Source organism: Numida meleagris, chromosome 2 (assembly GCF_002078875.1).
Source record: "Numida meleagris isolate 19003 breed g44 Domestic line chromosome 2, NumMel1.0, whole genome shotgun sequence".
NCBI lineage: Eukaryota > Metazoa > Chordata > Aves > Galliformes > Numididae > Numida > Numida meleagris.
Window position 1 is genome coordinate 46,797,960 of NC_034410.1, and position 16,086 is coordinate 46,814,045.

At 42.1% G+C, this 16,086-nt stretch overlaps 1 protein-coding gene across 3 annotated transcripts in view; it reads left to right on the forward strand.

The window, feature by feature from the left end:
- The window catches only part of AOAH (acyloxyacyl hydrolase), a 66,875-nt gene that overhangs the window by 16,600 nt on the left and 34,189 nt on the right, over positions 1-16,086 (forward strand). For all 3 annotated transcript variants that reach the window (XM_021386426.1, XM_021386427.1, XM_021386428.1), the window contains exons 6-12: positions 4,927-4,986; positions 9,868-9,938; positions 11,099-11,159; positions 11,660-11,730; positions 11,994-12,042; positions 12,468-12,516; positions 12,720-12,814. In XM_021386426.1, coding sequence (XP_021242101.1) covers positions 4,927-4,986; positions 9,868-9,938; positions 11,099-11,159; positions 11,660-11,730; positions 11,994-12,042; positions 12,468-12,516; positions 12,720-12,814 — 456 coding nt within the window. The remainder of the gene's footprint in view (positions 1-4,926; positions 4,987-9,867; positions 9,939-11,098; positions 11,160-11,659; positions 11,731-11,993; positions 12,043-12,467; positions 12,517-12,719; positions 12,815-16,086) is intronic.

The following is a 16,086-nucleotide window of genomic DNA, read 5'->3' on the forward strand; positions in this document are numbered from 1 at the left end:
GTTGCCTGTCAGAGTATATTAATTTGTATAGGTGTCTAGACAGATACACTTGGTTTTGGGGGTGATGGTTGATGTTTTCAGTCCCCATGCAGCCACCTTGACCAGAAACCTGTGAGCAATAGCGGCTGTCTGGCAATGTCAAAAAGCAAGTGATTCACTGCAGCATCTACTTTTTGGAAATATTTTCCCTGCATCTGGGTAAAGTCATCCTTGATTTCTTAAGGTTTTCATAGCATGTTTTACACAGGGCCTCATCCAGTACCTGGTGAAGTTTGTAAGAGTATTTTAACGGGCTACAATTCATCTCCAGGGTGGATTTAGATCTCCCGGTATTAAGAGCTGCAGACATACCTGCCTTCCAAGAATGACAGTAACTTTTATTTTACAGCAGGTGTATGCCCCATATGACTATGCTCCATGATATGTCACTGTAGAGGTATTTGTGTGAGCAACCACACCAGGGATGGAAGAGACGGGTGCAGGAGAAAAGAGGGTCCACACCACACCTACCTAACTCAAACAGGACATTGCCCAAACTTCATCAGACTTCTTCCTTCAGAAATTCTGCATCTGAACTTGTGGAAGGGTTTCTTCATCTTCCACCCTTCCCAAGCACACCAGAGCTATCCTATTGCAGGTTCTCCCTTAGTGATGGCCAGGTCTTTCCTCATCCTGTAAAACTTTGTTAGTCTCTGACACTTTTGGCCCTGGTAATTGCATGTAGTTTTTCTTCTCCATCACTTGTAACAGGAGCGGAGGGCCTGTTGGTGACTGTAAGCCCTCTTTGTTTGCAGTTTTATTTTAATTAGGAGTGCTGAAGGTGAAGGTGAGAGGCCCGCAGGCTTCCCAGAGTTGCAAAGCACCCAGAGGACAGCTGTGGGAGTGGTGGCTACGTTTTCACTGCCATGTGAGCCCCAGACATGGATTTTCATGTGGACTTCCTTTCCAGTGTGAGGGAATAAAGAGCAGTAGAAACCATCCTGCACCTGGCTTCTCTATTAAGAAAATGATCACTTTACTCAGACTTCACTCTCCATTTTAGCACCTCTTGTGTCGCAGACAGCACAGGAAGATGGGAGGAGAAGAGCAGTGTCCCAAATTCACGCTCAAGTGGTTGATAAATTGCCCACGGTAACTCTGTGACAAGTCATACTGAGTAAAGATGAATTATGGGTGAAAAAAATTAATATACAGTTAGAGACACAGATGCATAAAATGCAGTTTACCTCACATTTACTCCTGTGGTTTGTAATTTGATTGATCACTTCAGTTATATGAGCCTGCAAATGTTGGCTCAGTCCCCTGCCAACTATTTGAACAAGACTTTAATACTAATGACTGTTTTGTTCGACCGTATCGATTTTCAGGTACTTCGTTTATTTATTCAGACTTTTGGATGCACATTTTCCCAGAATTATTATTGTGTTTGTACTGGCAAAGGGACTGATATATAAAAGCAGAGTTATTTGCCCTTACAGACCCATATAATGTTCTATTTTTAATTGTCTTTAAGTGTCATATATCAATATAGAGCTACTTTTTCAGTCAATCATTTTTGCTCAGTCTCTGTGAGGTTGCTCTGTTGAGATCATGTGTATCAAAGAAAGAAGAGCTACGGCTTCAGAGACCCAGCAAGCTATCTGCACGATTGAAGTGTTGCACACCAAGTATCTGGTATATGCTCTGTATTACAGACTTTCCCTGTCTCTGACAAACTACCCATAATTAACATGCTTTGTGGTTCAAAATACATCAACACGGTACAGTGTAATGTTGGCTGCAGTACAGCCAGTGGCTACAGTTATCCAAGCTACCTGGCTTAGGATGACTGGATACTGTTTTAGCAAAAGAAATTTGTTGGCTCACGTGGTGGAGGACTTTCTGCACTGATGCTCATGACACAGGGAGAAATAGGACAAGGGGTTCAGGCACTGGCTGCTGAGCTCCTTTTCCAGTTCTTAGGAGGGGGTAGGTTTGCAGGAGGCTCATCTCAGCCTCTACCTCGGTTGTTTTAAGCCAGTTGGCCTGTTCATTTAAATGGAAATACTTTAATTGATTTTATCGGGCCAAAATAATGGCTTGACTTCAGAACTGGCATCCTGCTGCCACCAATCTCTTAAACAATCATCGTTGGAAGGAGCATTTACTCCTCTTTCTGCCTTTTGTGGAGGGACTATTCTGCTTCTCATCACTTCTCTGCTCCAGATTACTAGAGGCCCTGTGGCTGCAGACTTTAGCTAAATGGCAGGATTTTACTGGGAGTCATCTTGTATGAGCAAAGATGTATGTATTTATGCTAATGTCATTTTATCTTATCAAAGTAAGCTTCATAGCCACAAGCACTGATGCTGGCTCCTGTCCCTGATATCATCAAGACTTTTACTGACTTTGTGCAAAACCAGAGCCACTTTCTTCATGGACATTACTCTGTAGGAACTCTTTTTAGTAAGCCTGGACTTGCCTGAATGCTGTGATTGAGATTCTGGGTGGCATAGACTGGCTGAACATTTTGATCACATTACAGAGCAAGTGCACCAGAGTTAACAAAAGTGCTGTTTCTAGGGAATAAGAACTAAAATTAAGGTGTTTCACACATTTGAATGTGGAGTCCATAGGCTTGCTAGGAGTATCTTACAATGATTAGTTTCAATAAAAGAAAGGATAGAAACAGCTGGGCTAGAGTGATAGTGGCAGTCCTGGAGTGTAAACAAGTGTCCCAATCTGCTCATGTCTGCCTGGGTGACAGTCTGAGCAAATTCAACCAAATGAAGAGAAACAGGAATACAGAGTCCAAGTCCAAAAGAAAGAAGTGGAGTAAAATGGTCAGAACTCAGAGCCATTGCCCACGGAGGAGAAAGGACCAAGTCAAGCCTGGCATGTTTTAGAGCTGGGTTTGTAGGGAAGGTCCCTATTTTGGGTCCAGAGCACATATCGTTTAGCTTAGTTGTCCTGTGTGATCATTATGATTCCCCTAATGACTTGACTTTGCCCTTGTGGGGCTCCACCTGCAGTACTGTGTCCAGGCCTGGTGCCTCCAGCACCAGAAGGATGCAGAGCTATTGAAGCAGGTCCAGAGGAGGGCCACAAAGAGTATCAGAGGGTCAGAGCACCTCTCCTATGAAGAAAAGCTGAGGGAATTGGGCTTATTTAGTCTAGAGAAGAGAAGGCTCCAGGGAGACCTCACTGTGGCCTTCCAGTACTTGAAGGGAGCTTATAAGCAGGAGGGGGAGCAACCTTTTACAGGATAGTCATAGGACAAGGGGGGATGGCTTTAAACTAAAAGAAGAGAGATTTAGGGTTAGATATTAGGAAGAAATTTTTGACCCAGAGGGCAGTGAGGCACTGGCACAGGCTGCCCAGAGAAGCAGTGGATGCCCCATCCCTGGAGGTGTTCAAGACCAGGCTGGATGGGGCCCTGGGCAGCCTGATCTAGTGGGTAGCCCTGTCCATGGCAGGAGGCTGGAAATGGATGGGCTTTAAGATCCCAGGTAAGATAAATCTTACCTCCTTGGAAATTCTTCATGCATCATACCCAATTTTAAGCCATTTTCTTCCTCTAAATCTTATTTTATTGGAGAAATAATGGCATTTGGAAACATATACGGTATGACTATTGCAAATGCAAGATGCATGTTTGGTTTAGAACTTGCCCAGTGGGAAGAGACCAGAAAACGTTATCTTTTGTCCGTCCTAGCATTTCTCATCTGTTTTTTGTGACATATCCAGATTTTTATAAGACTATCAACACAAATACATAATACATACATATAAAGCATATGTATATAAACACTTAGACGTCTCTGTTCCTTGTTACTTGTTCTTCTTCTTCCTTATCTCCTTATATTAACTATAAATTTCTGAGCCTTGAATCTCTCAATTTGCTTTGACGACTGCCTCAGTCAATTACAATGACATGCTAAATTTTATCCCCAGTAAAAAATGTTGATAACAGTTGCTTGAAATGCTAATATATGCTGCTTTAATATTCCAAGCTGGCATACGCACTGTTCAGGAAGGTGCTGTCACTTGAGGGATATTTCCTTTTCCAAACACTTTAGTACTTTAGGCTGGGCACTGTCAGACAGAACAGTTTGTCCGTACTAACCATGTTGATCAGAAGCAAGGTACTAATGTACTTGTGACACACCAGTGTGATTTTTCTTTCCATGTGAAACATTTTCAAAAATAGATTTTTATATATATAATTATATATAAAAATAAAGATTATATATATGGATGTGGACGTCAGGATTCCACAGTATGTATATACTTAACAAATCATCAAAGCCCACAGAACAGAAGTAGTTGTTTCTTCTGAAAGAGGGCAAATGAGCAATATTTTCAGCCTTGTTCCAGGACAGTTATTCGCAGAATAAAGAGCTAACCTTCCTAGAATCCAAATAGGAGATTTACCTTCAAGTTGTTATTCTCTCCTTTGCATCTTCCCACATGCCAACTATTTCCCTGCTGGCAAGAACCTCAGTCAAGTATAGCCCCTAGATGCGCAACACCAAATGTTGCCTCCATAGCTAGCACAGTATGTCAGACTGGCTTTGCACATCTATTCTCTGACCATCTAATGAATGGTTTGTTTTTCTGCAAAAATCATGGAGAAGTCAGTGTTCTGCAGCTCACATGCTGCAGTCAGGATATGAATCTCAGCTCTTAAACTCATCTGGTCTTTCTCTCAGGAAATAAATGATGCCCTGGAGCAAAATAAATGAACTCTAGCCGCTGGAGCTTCACATGGGGTGATCAGATAATTGATTGTTAGTCCAATAAAAAGAAACTGATGATGAGACTGTAGGCTCACACATCGTTTTTGATATTAAAAGAAAAGTAAAAAATGGGGAAGAAAAATTCATAACATACTATGATGCTGATCTTTTTGGTTTTTGTGTGTGTGTTTTATTCATGCTCTCCTAGGTGGGGCTGAGTACCGCAATATGGAAAGCAAAAAGGATTTTGAAGAATTCCAAGGACGTGGTAAGATATTGGTGGCATTATGGTGTTTTACACTGTATTTGCATCTTATTGGGAATGAGTCCTTACTCATTTTGCCTAATTGTGAGCCAACTTGATCATCATAGAATTGGATGGCTGAATCACTCCTACAAAATGCAGGATATGCACGATCAAGTGAGACGAGAAAGAAGGAGAGGGAGATAACAGAAACAAAATGTAAAATAGAGGGAGAACAGATAAAACCTCATGGAAAATGCAAACTGCTTGTAGAGTAGGGATAACAGTTGATATCTAACAAAGATATGTGTCTGAAATTCACGGAGCAGCTGAGGACACCATCTCTGGGCTCCATAGTGCAGCTCTACACTGGAATACCTGCTTGTAAAAAATATAAACATATAGAGATTTTGTTTAGATGTTTTACAAAGGCAGGAGTTTCCCCACTCATCCATTCCCTGTGCCCTTCCTCCTAGAGACATTCTTCCTTCAGACTCCTTGACTTGTTCGTCATTGCTGGGCCTCAGCTCCTCCTCATCTCATGCTTCCCCCGTGTCCCTAGCCATCCTTGCCTTGCCCCTGTAGACATGTGTGGCATTAAACCTCATGAACCAAGTAGCTGCCTCAGAGCACAGAGTACACCCTTTGAGGTTGTCTGAAATTCAAGCAATAGCCTGAATGCAAATTCTGCATATTTTTCCTTTATGTCCCTCTCCATTTAAAAGCTGGGATTGGAAATTTTCCGCCTCCACCAGTTTTCAGATTTACAGTGGATCTCTACTCAGTAGCAGAGAAGGGAAGGGCAGCTTTTATTCTACTGGGTTCACTTATGAGTTCAGCCATCGAGTTTGCTTCCAGTTGTCTTTGGGCACTTAATTCAGAGCAAATGTTTTTGCTGTTTGTGAGGAAATTATTGATATCGCTTCTTCCTGAACCCTCACTGTGATGCTACTCACAAAAGTGAAAATGGAGGTGCCTAATTAGCCTTTGGGCAATTACCAAATTGTGAAGCCAGGGAAATAAACAATGCGCTGGAGAGACGGGTCTCAGCTCCTGCAGAACAGCAACCAGCAGGATCTTATTCATTTTCCTCCCTATTCGGCTCTGTGCTCCTGATAGCCTGAGATTTCCTCTCAAATTACATGCAATACCTAATCCCCTTCCCAGGGTGCAAGCCCACAGGCTAATGCTTGCAGAAAGACTCTCTGAGCTAAGGAGGTCCTCTCTGTTAGACTGAGCTCTGGAGCAGGTGTGGGATGGAGAGGGATCAATGAGCAGCTGCTGCCTCTTAGGATGCAGAGCTGCTCATTCCCCTTGCATGGGCTTCACAAGCTGAAATGAGGAGTCTGATCCTTTCTTTTTCCTCCCCTTTCCACACCAAGTTGTGTCCCTTGTGTGGCAAGCCATGACTGGCCTCCACAGAACATACCATGTCCTTTTGAGGTCTCCAAGGTAGGTTGGCATGGTAGGCAACAGTCCTTGGTGCAATGGGATCTCTTTCCAATGTACCAGTGCTCTACCATGAACTCAAATCTGCTACACAATACTCCTGTACCTCCTCGTTCTCCATCACTACACTCCTGGCTTCTTCCTGCCCATAACTGTCTGTTCTTCAATGGAAGGGGCAATTAGGAAGTACCCTGGCTAAGAGCAGCAAGACCCTGTTATAGCTAGCTTTCTCCATTCAATGGATTTCTAAGCCTACATAACCATACAGCACAGAGCTAGCTCAGATTAAAACAAGTATCACCTCATTGGTTGTGCTTCTCCTGCAGTTATACCTAGCGTGTTTCTTGTAATGATACTTTAAGAAAAACATTTTAAAGGCAGAAAATTTAAAATAGCAGCACTTCTATGGGCATAACAGGACCTCTTTTAAGTTTTGGTCCATGTTGGAGGGAGTCAGTAAGTTATCCTTTTTCTCATAGCCAACATCTTGGGTGCTTTTGCCCTGTGGCATGTTTGGGGAAAGAACTCCCTAGCCTTCTGGAGAGGTTCTTGCATGTTAACTGTCCCCATCTTTGCTCAGCAGCTGTGCATGACTGTGCATAAAACAGAGGTGATTACAGCTGGTGCTGAAGAGAATGGGAGGTCTGCCTGGCTGCCAGGGGATTGTGTTTCCTGGGTATTTCTTAGTATCGTTGTAGGTTTGGGAAAAAGAAAAGGTGTCTTCCAGATGTGGAGATGTGGTGAAAAATGCAACAACCCGAAATATCCAATGAGCTTCTCCATTCATTAAATGCAGTAAGCCATCTGTGAGCGACTCACTGAAACCAAACACCAACAAACATCAGGAGCTTTTTCTTTGTTTTCATAAAACCAATTAAAATAATTACTGAAATGTCATTATGGAATGCTATCAGGCCATGAATAAAATATTATTGTTATCAATTGTTATGAGCATCTCTAGTACTAACTCTTCTTATGGATGGAAAAGGCACTAAGAGGCATCTTTGAGTAGCAGCAGTGAAAAAATTACTTCAGGCAGAAGAGAGTTGTGTGTTTAGTATTTAATGAGAGTAAGCTCTGTGTGTGCAGACTTGTAGCTACTACAGGTTGCCTATAATTCACATCCCTGCAGCAGAAGTAGAAAGCCACAGAAGGAAGCCAAAAGAGGGCTGCAAGGCAGAGCAAGGCACAAACCAATCTCCTGCCCAGCAACTCCTGCTGCTTGAGGGAAACTAACATGCCTCTTCCCAAAAGCACACCCTGCAATCACAGCATGGCTCAGCTGGGAAGATGCCTGCAATTCCCAGCAGAGCTGGGCGGTCTGCTGGGCTGTTGGTCTGCCTTCTTTCGAAGCTCTCAGAGCTCCAGTTGGCAGTGATTTTCACAGCTAACTGAAAAAAAAGGCAGGAGAGTTTTTATTCTACATGCAGAAAATGATAAACTTTAAATGAAGCCCGAAATGCAGAATAAAAGAAGGCCTGCTTTGTTAATTTATTTCTTGGAAATTTTGTCTTTCTGGCACAGTTTGGGCTCCGGGTGCCTTAACTTCAAAGGCTTTGCATGCTGTGATTTAGGCTGAAGTGAGAAGCTAACAGCTTAGATGAAAACAGCACAAATCTTAGTACAATGGAAAGTTTTCATAGCCTCCAGTGCTTTTGCAGGCAGTGCTGAGATTAGTCCTACATGGAGGAGGTGGGGAAAGTGTTTTTTTCCTTCTTTCCAGGAAGCTGTACAGTGGTTTGCAAAGTTCTTGGTTCCCTCTAAGCCTGCACGACTCCAGCCTTGCCATTTGAGTATGACAGAACTAAGGAGAGTTAGCTGTTTTTTTTTTGTTGTTGTTGTTTGTTTATTTGTTTGTTTGTTTGTTGCGGGTTTTTTGTTTCTTGGCTCCCCTGCATTTTTTCCTTCTGTTTCTTTGATTTTTCTGTGGTGTCTATCAGAGAGTGCATTGTCAGCACTCCATCTCCAGTGCTGCAGAGCTCCTACAAACACAGCACATCTCTTTTTCATCTTCACCTTCTGCTTCAGCCACTGGTGCAAGCATTACCTACTGTCTTTACACTGGGTGCTTCCTCATCTCTTCACTGCTCCAGACCTTCTCTCCGTGTTGAAATCCCAGCTGTGACATTTTGCTGAGGGAGACCTCTGCTCTGACTGCTGTGAAACTCATCTCCATTGCTCCTTGTTAACTGCCCAAGCAAATGCCTTCCTTCCTTCACAAGAGAGAGCTGCAGGGCAGTGCCCTACACACTGATGCAACCCTGCCTCTCTGCCCTTCAGCAATGTCTAGGAGTTCTCCATCACTCGGAGCTTTGCATGCTGTTGTTGCTGCCCCTTGTGGTGATTAATAGCCTTTCCTTGTCCTCTCCTGAGCTGTACCCAGTCCTTACCTTCTGTTTTATGTTAGATGGGGGCTGTAATCTCATTAGTGCAAGGACTATCTTACTTTTCTTCCGTGTATGTAAAATGTGTAACATGAGGGAGTTGGTCCAAGGACAGAGGTGCTATAGCAATATAAATAATTACCCTCCTTTGCATAAAGTAATGAGTATGTCCATCTGCTCAGCTGTTTCAGATTTATATGCTGAATATGGCCTTAGTGCATACAATTAATCAGAGTGTGCATCAACTAGCCCTCCATATTTATTGGCCACCTGAATGCTCCTGGTGTTTAAAGACTGCCTGAAGTTATTGTGAAACCATACTCGCAGTGTGTTTGTGGGGTTGATCTGCAATGCACTACAGTGTTTTCTAACTTGAGCATTAAGTAGGAAGGGCTGTTTTAGTTTCTGAATCTTCCTGGTTACCCGGGACCTCCACCGGGTTGGCCCATGGTCTACTAATGCTGGAAGAGATCATCCTGCAGCAGCTGGGCTAGCCCAGATAAAAACTTGTTATGAGATCCTAGGTTAAAAATCTCATTAAAAATCAAAGGCATTCTATGCATGTGCTGAATCTCCTCCATTTGTCCTCTCTTTGGGATTGCTCTTGACTTTTGACTCATCCAAAGCTCCCCACCAAGTGTGCAGAAGTCAGCTTTTTAGCCTGCAATGTTCATTGCTTTCACTAGTTCTGTGCTAAATACAAGATACTGTCATGTTTATTCAAGAAGAGAACAGCAGATTTTACAAAGAGTGAAAAAAATAACTTTGGTGCATGACAGGAGGCAGTTTGATGAGAGCTTCTTCCTTCCTTTCAATTTTACAGCTCTCTGAAAGCAAGTGTACTTGGTTTAGAAAATGTTCAGTCATAATCCCCAAGTTGACTGCTGCGTCAGGTCTAAATCCTCAAATCCTCTGGCATGTGGCATCCTTAGTGGAGTTGTTGGAGTTTTCAGATGCTATTGGGCAGAAAATACATGGTTTAGCACTGGACTTGACTGACATAGTAACTCTGTGTCCCACGCTGCCTCTATGAACTAATGTATTCATCTTATTTTATTTTGTCCCCATCCAGAAAAGCACCGTGGGGTTCCCAAATCTATGCGCGTTTCCCCTTCTGGCTGACCTGTGTGAAAAGATTAAATAGTATGTATAAAGTTTTCAGTCTTTTGCCAGAAACAGTGTGGTACATCTGTTTCTTTCAAAGGAGAGAAATAATCCTCACCATAACAAATCTCCCTGTACTTCACTGCTGTTTCTTTCCTTCCTAAAACCACTGCCCAGGCAGTGTATATGGACGCTGCATAGAGTTCAGGTGGGTGAGATTACTTGGAGGAATGCCTGTGCTTTTGCAGTACTTAATATATTTGCATACTTCCAGCAGGTCCAAGAAGATAAATACGCTCTGCCCTAGAGCAGAGCCCTCTGTTCATACACACAGTGGTATGACACCTCCTAGACTCTGCCTGTGCAGGTTTTCCTCCAAGATATCTGGAGTCCCAGAGATATCGCCATTGTGTTGCTCATTGCCAAAACCCATTCTCTGCCAGGCTTAGGGCAACCTAAGGATATGTGAGGAACATGAATTAAGCAGCATTTGCAAGTGTAAGAGACTCTCCAGGTATTTAAGAAAGATGGATGGATGGTGGACAGGAAGAGCAGCTTAGTGTCATTGCTAACTTTCAGTCAGGGCTCTGAAGAAAGGCAAAAGATATTAGACAGGTTATTTCTCCAAAAGCTTATTTTTACCCAATAAAACAAGCATATGTTTGTGTATCTACAGCTTGGTATGCAAACTGCAAGTCTCTAGGCCAAACGTAAGAGAAGACACATGGTGTAAAGTCTTCTGGGATGCACATGAGAATGGGTATATACCATTTGTTTTTAAGAGAGGAAGAAGGTTTCCACCAGCATAAGACTCCATTCTGCAGCTCTTTCCAGGGAGATTTTTTGCCACTATTTCCTATCTGGCAGATTTACAAGACGTGCCACACTGAGTGTGGTGTTCATTTCCAAAGTGATAGTTACTTCTACCACAGATGTGGTGCCCCAGTTTGTGCTAGAGGCTGAGGGTTTGCTATTGCAGCCACACACTAGTCCCTCAGTCAGCAGATATTGAAGAAAATCAGAATTTGCTCCTGTGGGTGGAGTCACTTTGCTGAAATTCAAGCAGAGAACTAAAATTGAGTGTGGAGCTGCAAACAACATGCCAGCTGTTATCTATTCTGAACACTTTACTTTTTCTCTTTCTGAATAGGTTTCCTTCCATGTGTTAACACTGCATTTGTTGTTTTTGTTTTTCATAGCGTCCTAAGAAACAAACTGCCTTTTGAAGATTTTGATGGAGATAAATTTAGTACTTTCCCAGTAAGCAAAACCTTTCCTTTGGTACAATAATCCCTTAATACTGAGAACGTCAGTGGGTTTCGTCATGCTTTCTGCAAAGCCTTATTAATTCATGTGAAAATGGTATGGGAGGGAAGTGAAAAAATTTATTTTTTTGTCATAAAAGACTTTTTTGCTTCTGGATGAAATCACAGTCATTCATTTATGCCAGCTGCGGAGATGCACACATGAAGCTGTGCTCCCTGCAGAAGCAAATTGCTCTGCTCCTAAGTGGTCTGTTTACTGAATTTAGAAGAGGTGAAGTAACAACATGTTAAAAAAATAATAAGTTCCCAGCTTACTGCTGCACCAAAGTGTGGAAGGTGTCATTTATTAAAGCTTAGCAAAGGTGCCCTGAAATACAACCCATTTACTGGGCTTTATTCCTACACTTTGAATTAGATTCTCATTTTAGATATTTTAAATTAAAAGCACCAGAGTAACAACGAGCATCCTATTTTTGTGTTCCTCCTGGCTGGTAGACACTGAGGGGCTATCACTGGCGCGGAAGAGACTGTGATGACAAAAACACCACCGTGTACCCTGGCAGACGGTAAAGCTTTTAATTATTTCAATTAGTTTAGTTGCTTCTAACAATTGCGGCTTTGTAAAGGACAAGCTCCATATTTGTTTTTAGGCAATCTGTGAGAGGGCACAGCATTTCTCATTGCCTTTGAGTGAGGTGCCCTTCTGCACAGAAAGGAAATTCTAATTATTTTACATTCTTCATGGAAAATGGCACAAAGGATCTGATTTCCTCCCCTTCTTTCCTTTATTTTCTGTAACATCATATACCCCCTTCTAATTCTGTTTTAGTCCTGATAACTGGGATGCGAAAAGCGACTCTAACTGCAATGGCATATGGGTAAGTAAATGAAATTACATCTTCAGATTCCCTCCTCATTGCTTTTTCTCTCTTTTTTTCCTCCTTTTGAAATAGTCTATAAATGTTGGGGTTTTATTGTTCTGGTTTATTAACTGATTTGGATTACTCCATTTATTTACTTCCTCTGATATTCAAATAAAATTGTATTTATTAAAAAATAAGGGAACACAGAGGAAGCAGTTATGAGAGTTTGTTTATTGATGCTTATGATTATTTAAATTATAGCTATTATAATTAATTTAAATGTACGTAAACTTATTAGAATAATTTAGTGGAAAGTGTCATTATTATGTTGCAGTGCTTCTGACAGGCAAACATTCAAGACCTAAATTCTAAGCTTCCATTTTGCATTACTATTTTTTGAGCACTAGAGACTTTCACCTGCCCTTTCCCTCCTCCAACAGGGTGTGGATCCAAAAGATGGAATTCCCTACGAGGAAAAATTCTGCAAAGGTGAGGCTTTAAAGTCAGTACAAGTCTATTTTGTGTTCATTACATATTTTAGTATTTTTCTGATCACACATTCTTTTTTCTTTTTTGCAATCATGTAGACCTTGCTCTTCAAGCCTTGCTCTCCATGCTCTGCCTTGTTGCTCTTTTAGGAGGGCTTTACCTGTTGGGAGCATTTCATGCCATTAACTAAGTGTGTTAATTAGGTGCGGACTCCCAGGGGGTGGTGCTTTTGGGAGACTCGGCTGGCGCGCACTTCCACATCCCGCCCGAGTGGATGACTGTCACACAGATGTCCACGGTAAGAAACTGCACATGGCCTGACAAAATCACTGTTTGCTCGCTCCTTACCTTTGGAATATGCACCCTGGATTTTTTTTCCCTCATCTGTGGCATTTGTGTAATAGGACAGGGGACTCCAGTGCACAGACTCTGTAGCTTGTTGCACAGACATATCTGCAGGCATGCAGGGATCACCAGGGGTTTGCAGTGGACTTGTCCTAAAGGGAACAGTTTCTATAATGACTGTAGAGCATCATCACTAGCACACTGGTGTCTATCTTTAGGCAGTATTCCAGCATTTCCCATTTTTGAATGACAGCAAAATTCACTCAGCTGTGAATTACATTGAGATTCAGCTCTTGCACGTCACTAATTTGAATGAGATAACAGTAGAAAAGATCATCTAAGCAAGCAGTAATTAGCAAGGGGGGAGATAAATGCACAGGCATGCTCCCGCCCTTCACTGCTGTGCGCTCCCACAAGCTGGTGTGGCTCCCTGGACTATGTCATGTCCTCTGCACAGGGTGAGCAGATCTCCTCCATCCCTGCTGAACTCCCAGTACTTCTCCACTGACCTCTGTGCAATATGGAAAATTTCTGGAGAACAATCTTTATCCCTGCAGTTATGGTGCTTTTGTAGATCTGAGAATTCCGTGCATTTTCCCTCTTCTGCTCTCGGAGCAGAGCTGATTTAAATATTGCCAATTAGCTGTTGTTTTTCTTTGTTAAACATTTATGAGCAATTATTAGATGAATGACACTGATGACAAAGCTGATGATGAGCATAATAAATTAGCACTAATGGTAATTGAGATTATCTTGTCTAATAAAGATGGTAATAACACTGATGGTGATGATGATTCTGGCAGTAACACTGGTGGCAGAGCCACACAGGCAAGAATAGTTTTAGACTACGTCAGCATTTTATTATTACTCGTATGAGGGTTTAGAAAGTGTTTCTCCACTAGCTGGATGGCATGCTGAGGCAGAAGTATCAAGGTCTAGTGCTGGAGTGCAGATCATGTTCTGGTTGCCCCTTGTTACTGTCTGATGGGTGTCCAGCAATTTCCATGGTCCTCTCAACATAAAGTCCAATGAATCTATGCTCTCAGAGCTGAACTCCAGCTGGCTGGTGTGCTGGGAAGAGCAAGGGCTGGTTGGAAGGAGAGAAATGGTTCTTCTCCCATAGAAAGAGTCACTCTAAGTTGCCTCAAGTTGCACCAGGGGAGGTTTAGACTGAATATCAGGAAAAATTTATTCATGGAAAGAGTGGTCAGGTATTGGAATGGGCTGCCCAGGGAGATGGTGAAGTCCTCATCCCTGGAGGTGTTTATGAGACATGTGGATGTGGTGCTCAGGGACACGGCTTAATGGTGGAATTGATAGTGTTTTGAGATGGTTGGACTTGGTGATCTTGTGGGTCTTTTCCAACTTAAATGATTCGATTATTCTAAGTTAGAGCTAAAGCCCTGCACTGGGGGAATAAGGACAAAGACATCTTCTCTCTGGCATTTTGTAGTCGTTCTATTTACCCACAGTGTAGGAAACAAAAGACATTAAGGCATTGCTGGAACTGGAGAAGCTAAATACAACTGTATTCAAACATTTCTACTGAACAAACATACAACAGATAAATACTAATGCAGAGATACAGAGTTCAGTGCCGTAAACTAACAAGTGTTTAAACTCTAGAAATGCTAAAATGTTATTTAATTAGCAGCTAACCCTAACTAAGAAAAGTGACATCTGTGAACAAAATTACTAGTAAAAAACATTCTGAGCTAATTCAGAATGTGTTGCTGCTTATCCCTCTTTCTTGCCCTCTGTATGTCACTCTTTCTTTGTGTTGAACGGCAATAGCAGCAATTTATCCTGCTTCGGGGTCAAGAAGGTGCAGTACATTTCTTGATAAATAGTGTTACATCCTGTTGGCAAATGTCCTTCCTGTGTAGGTTTGATTAACAAAGTGAAAAAGAAAACAGTCATTTTTGAACTTTTAAAAATTCTGGATGTTTCTACAAAGAGAGAGAAGAATAAAAACTGGTATAGTTGCATGCTACTCAAAAACTTTGCAGAGATATCTGCCCGAGAAGTGTCCCTCTCTTCCTCTCATCTTCTTTTCCTCCTCTCTCTTTCTCTCTTTATCTCCCTCTTTCAAATACAAAAATGAAACTGTTAAAGCAGTAGGCCATGCTTTTCCATTGCTGTAAAAACCAAAAGATAGCAGTGTGCTCTGGGGCTGGTCACGGTATGCCTTTCATGGCCAGCAGGCACCCGTCCTTTCCTTGTGTTGTCTTCCTTGAGGAGAATTTCTGAGCGCATCTAGGGCTGGTTCTGTGACTAGAGAGGGTGCAGAGGGTCTAAATCCTAATCTCACAGAACCATCCTTAATTTGAGACCACAGCAAGAAGAGTCTGATGTCTGGGCTCTGCGAGGAGAGGACAGTGCATTAACTTTGCCTACCTGCTGTTCTCCAGTGCTGCCAAGCTCAAGACATTTCACTCTGATTCTGATAAAATTTCTTTGATAGGACATGTTGGAAAATTAGTTGATCAAATGGTTTCTTTTATAGTCAATAGCAGAGGGAGTTCAAAGCTTTAATTTCCATTTCAATGATGATTCAGACCTCTGCATGGAATTCCAAGTAGGGCTTTTCTCCCCAAGAATTTTACTACTTTCCAAGGAAAACACTGTGTGCCTCTTAATTCAGATTTACAAAATTCGGTTTTTTATTACCTTACTGATTTTCTGTATTTTACATATCTATTTTATATGCTTTATGTATTTAATGTATTTCATATTTATCCTTACACGTTCACATACACAAGCACTTACAAGTGTAAAGTAAACTTTACCCTTTTATAACTCTGTGGGCCCTCTTGTTAATCAGCACCACATCATCAGCAGCTGTTAATTCCTGCTTTAGAGGATTAATTATGGGGGGAAATAATTGTACAGGAGAGGTGCTGAGAATTCAGTTAAGAGGTACTGCAGAACTGGTGCTTTGTCTGATTGTGCTACCATGCAAAGGAGCAGCAAAATTGAATGAGGAAAGAATGAGAATACAAAAGAGAAATATCTCCACTGAAGTGGGCTCAGGTTGTCATTTGAGTAATCAGATGAACAGCAGAGTGTGACCAGATGGGCACCTGATCTGGGCTGAATTCAGATCCTTCCTTCAGTTCCTTTGGAATTCAGATCCTTGCTCCATCTTCTCGAAGACTGCTGCTGGGAAGCTGCTGTATGGGAAGATATTATATACTGGGCTTTGGATTTCCCCATCTAGCCAAG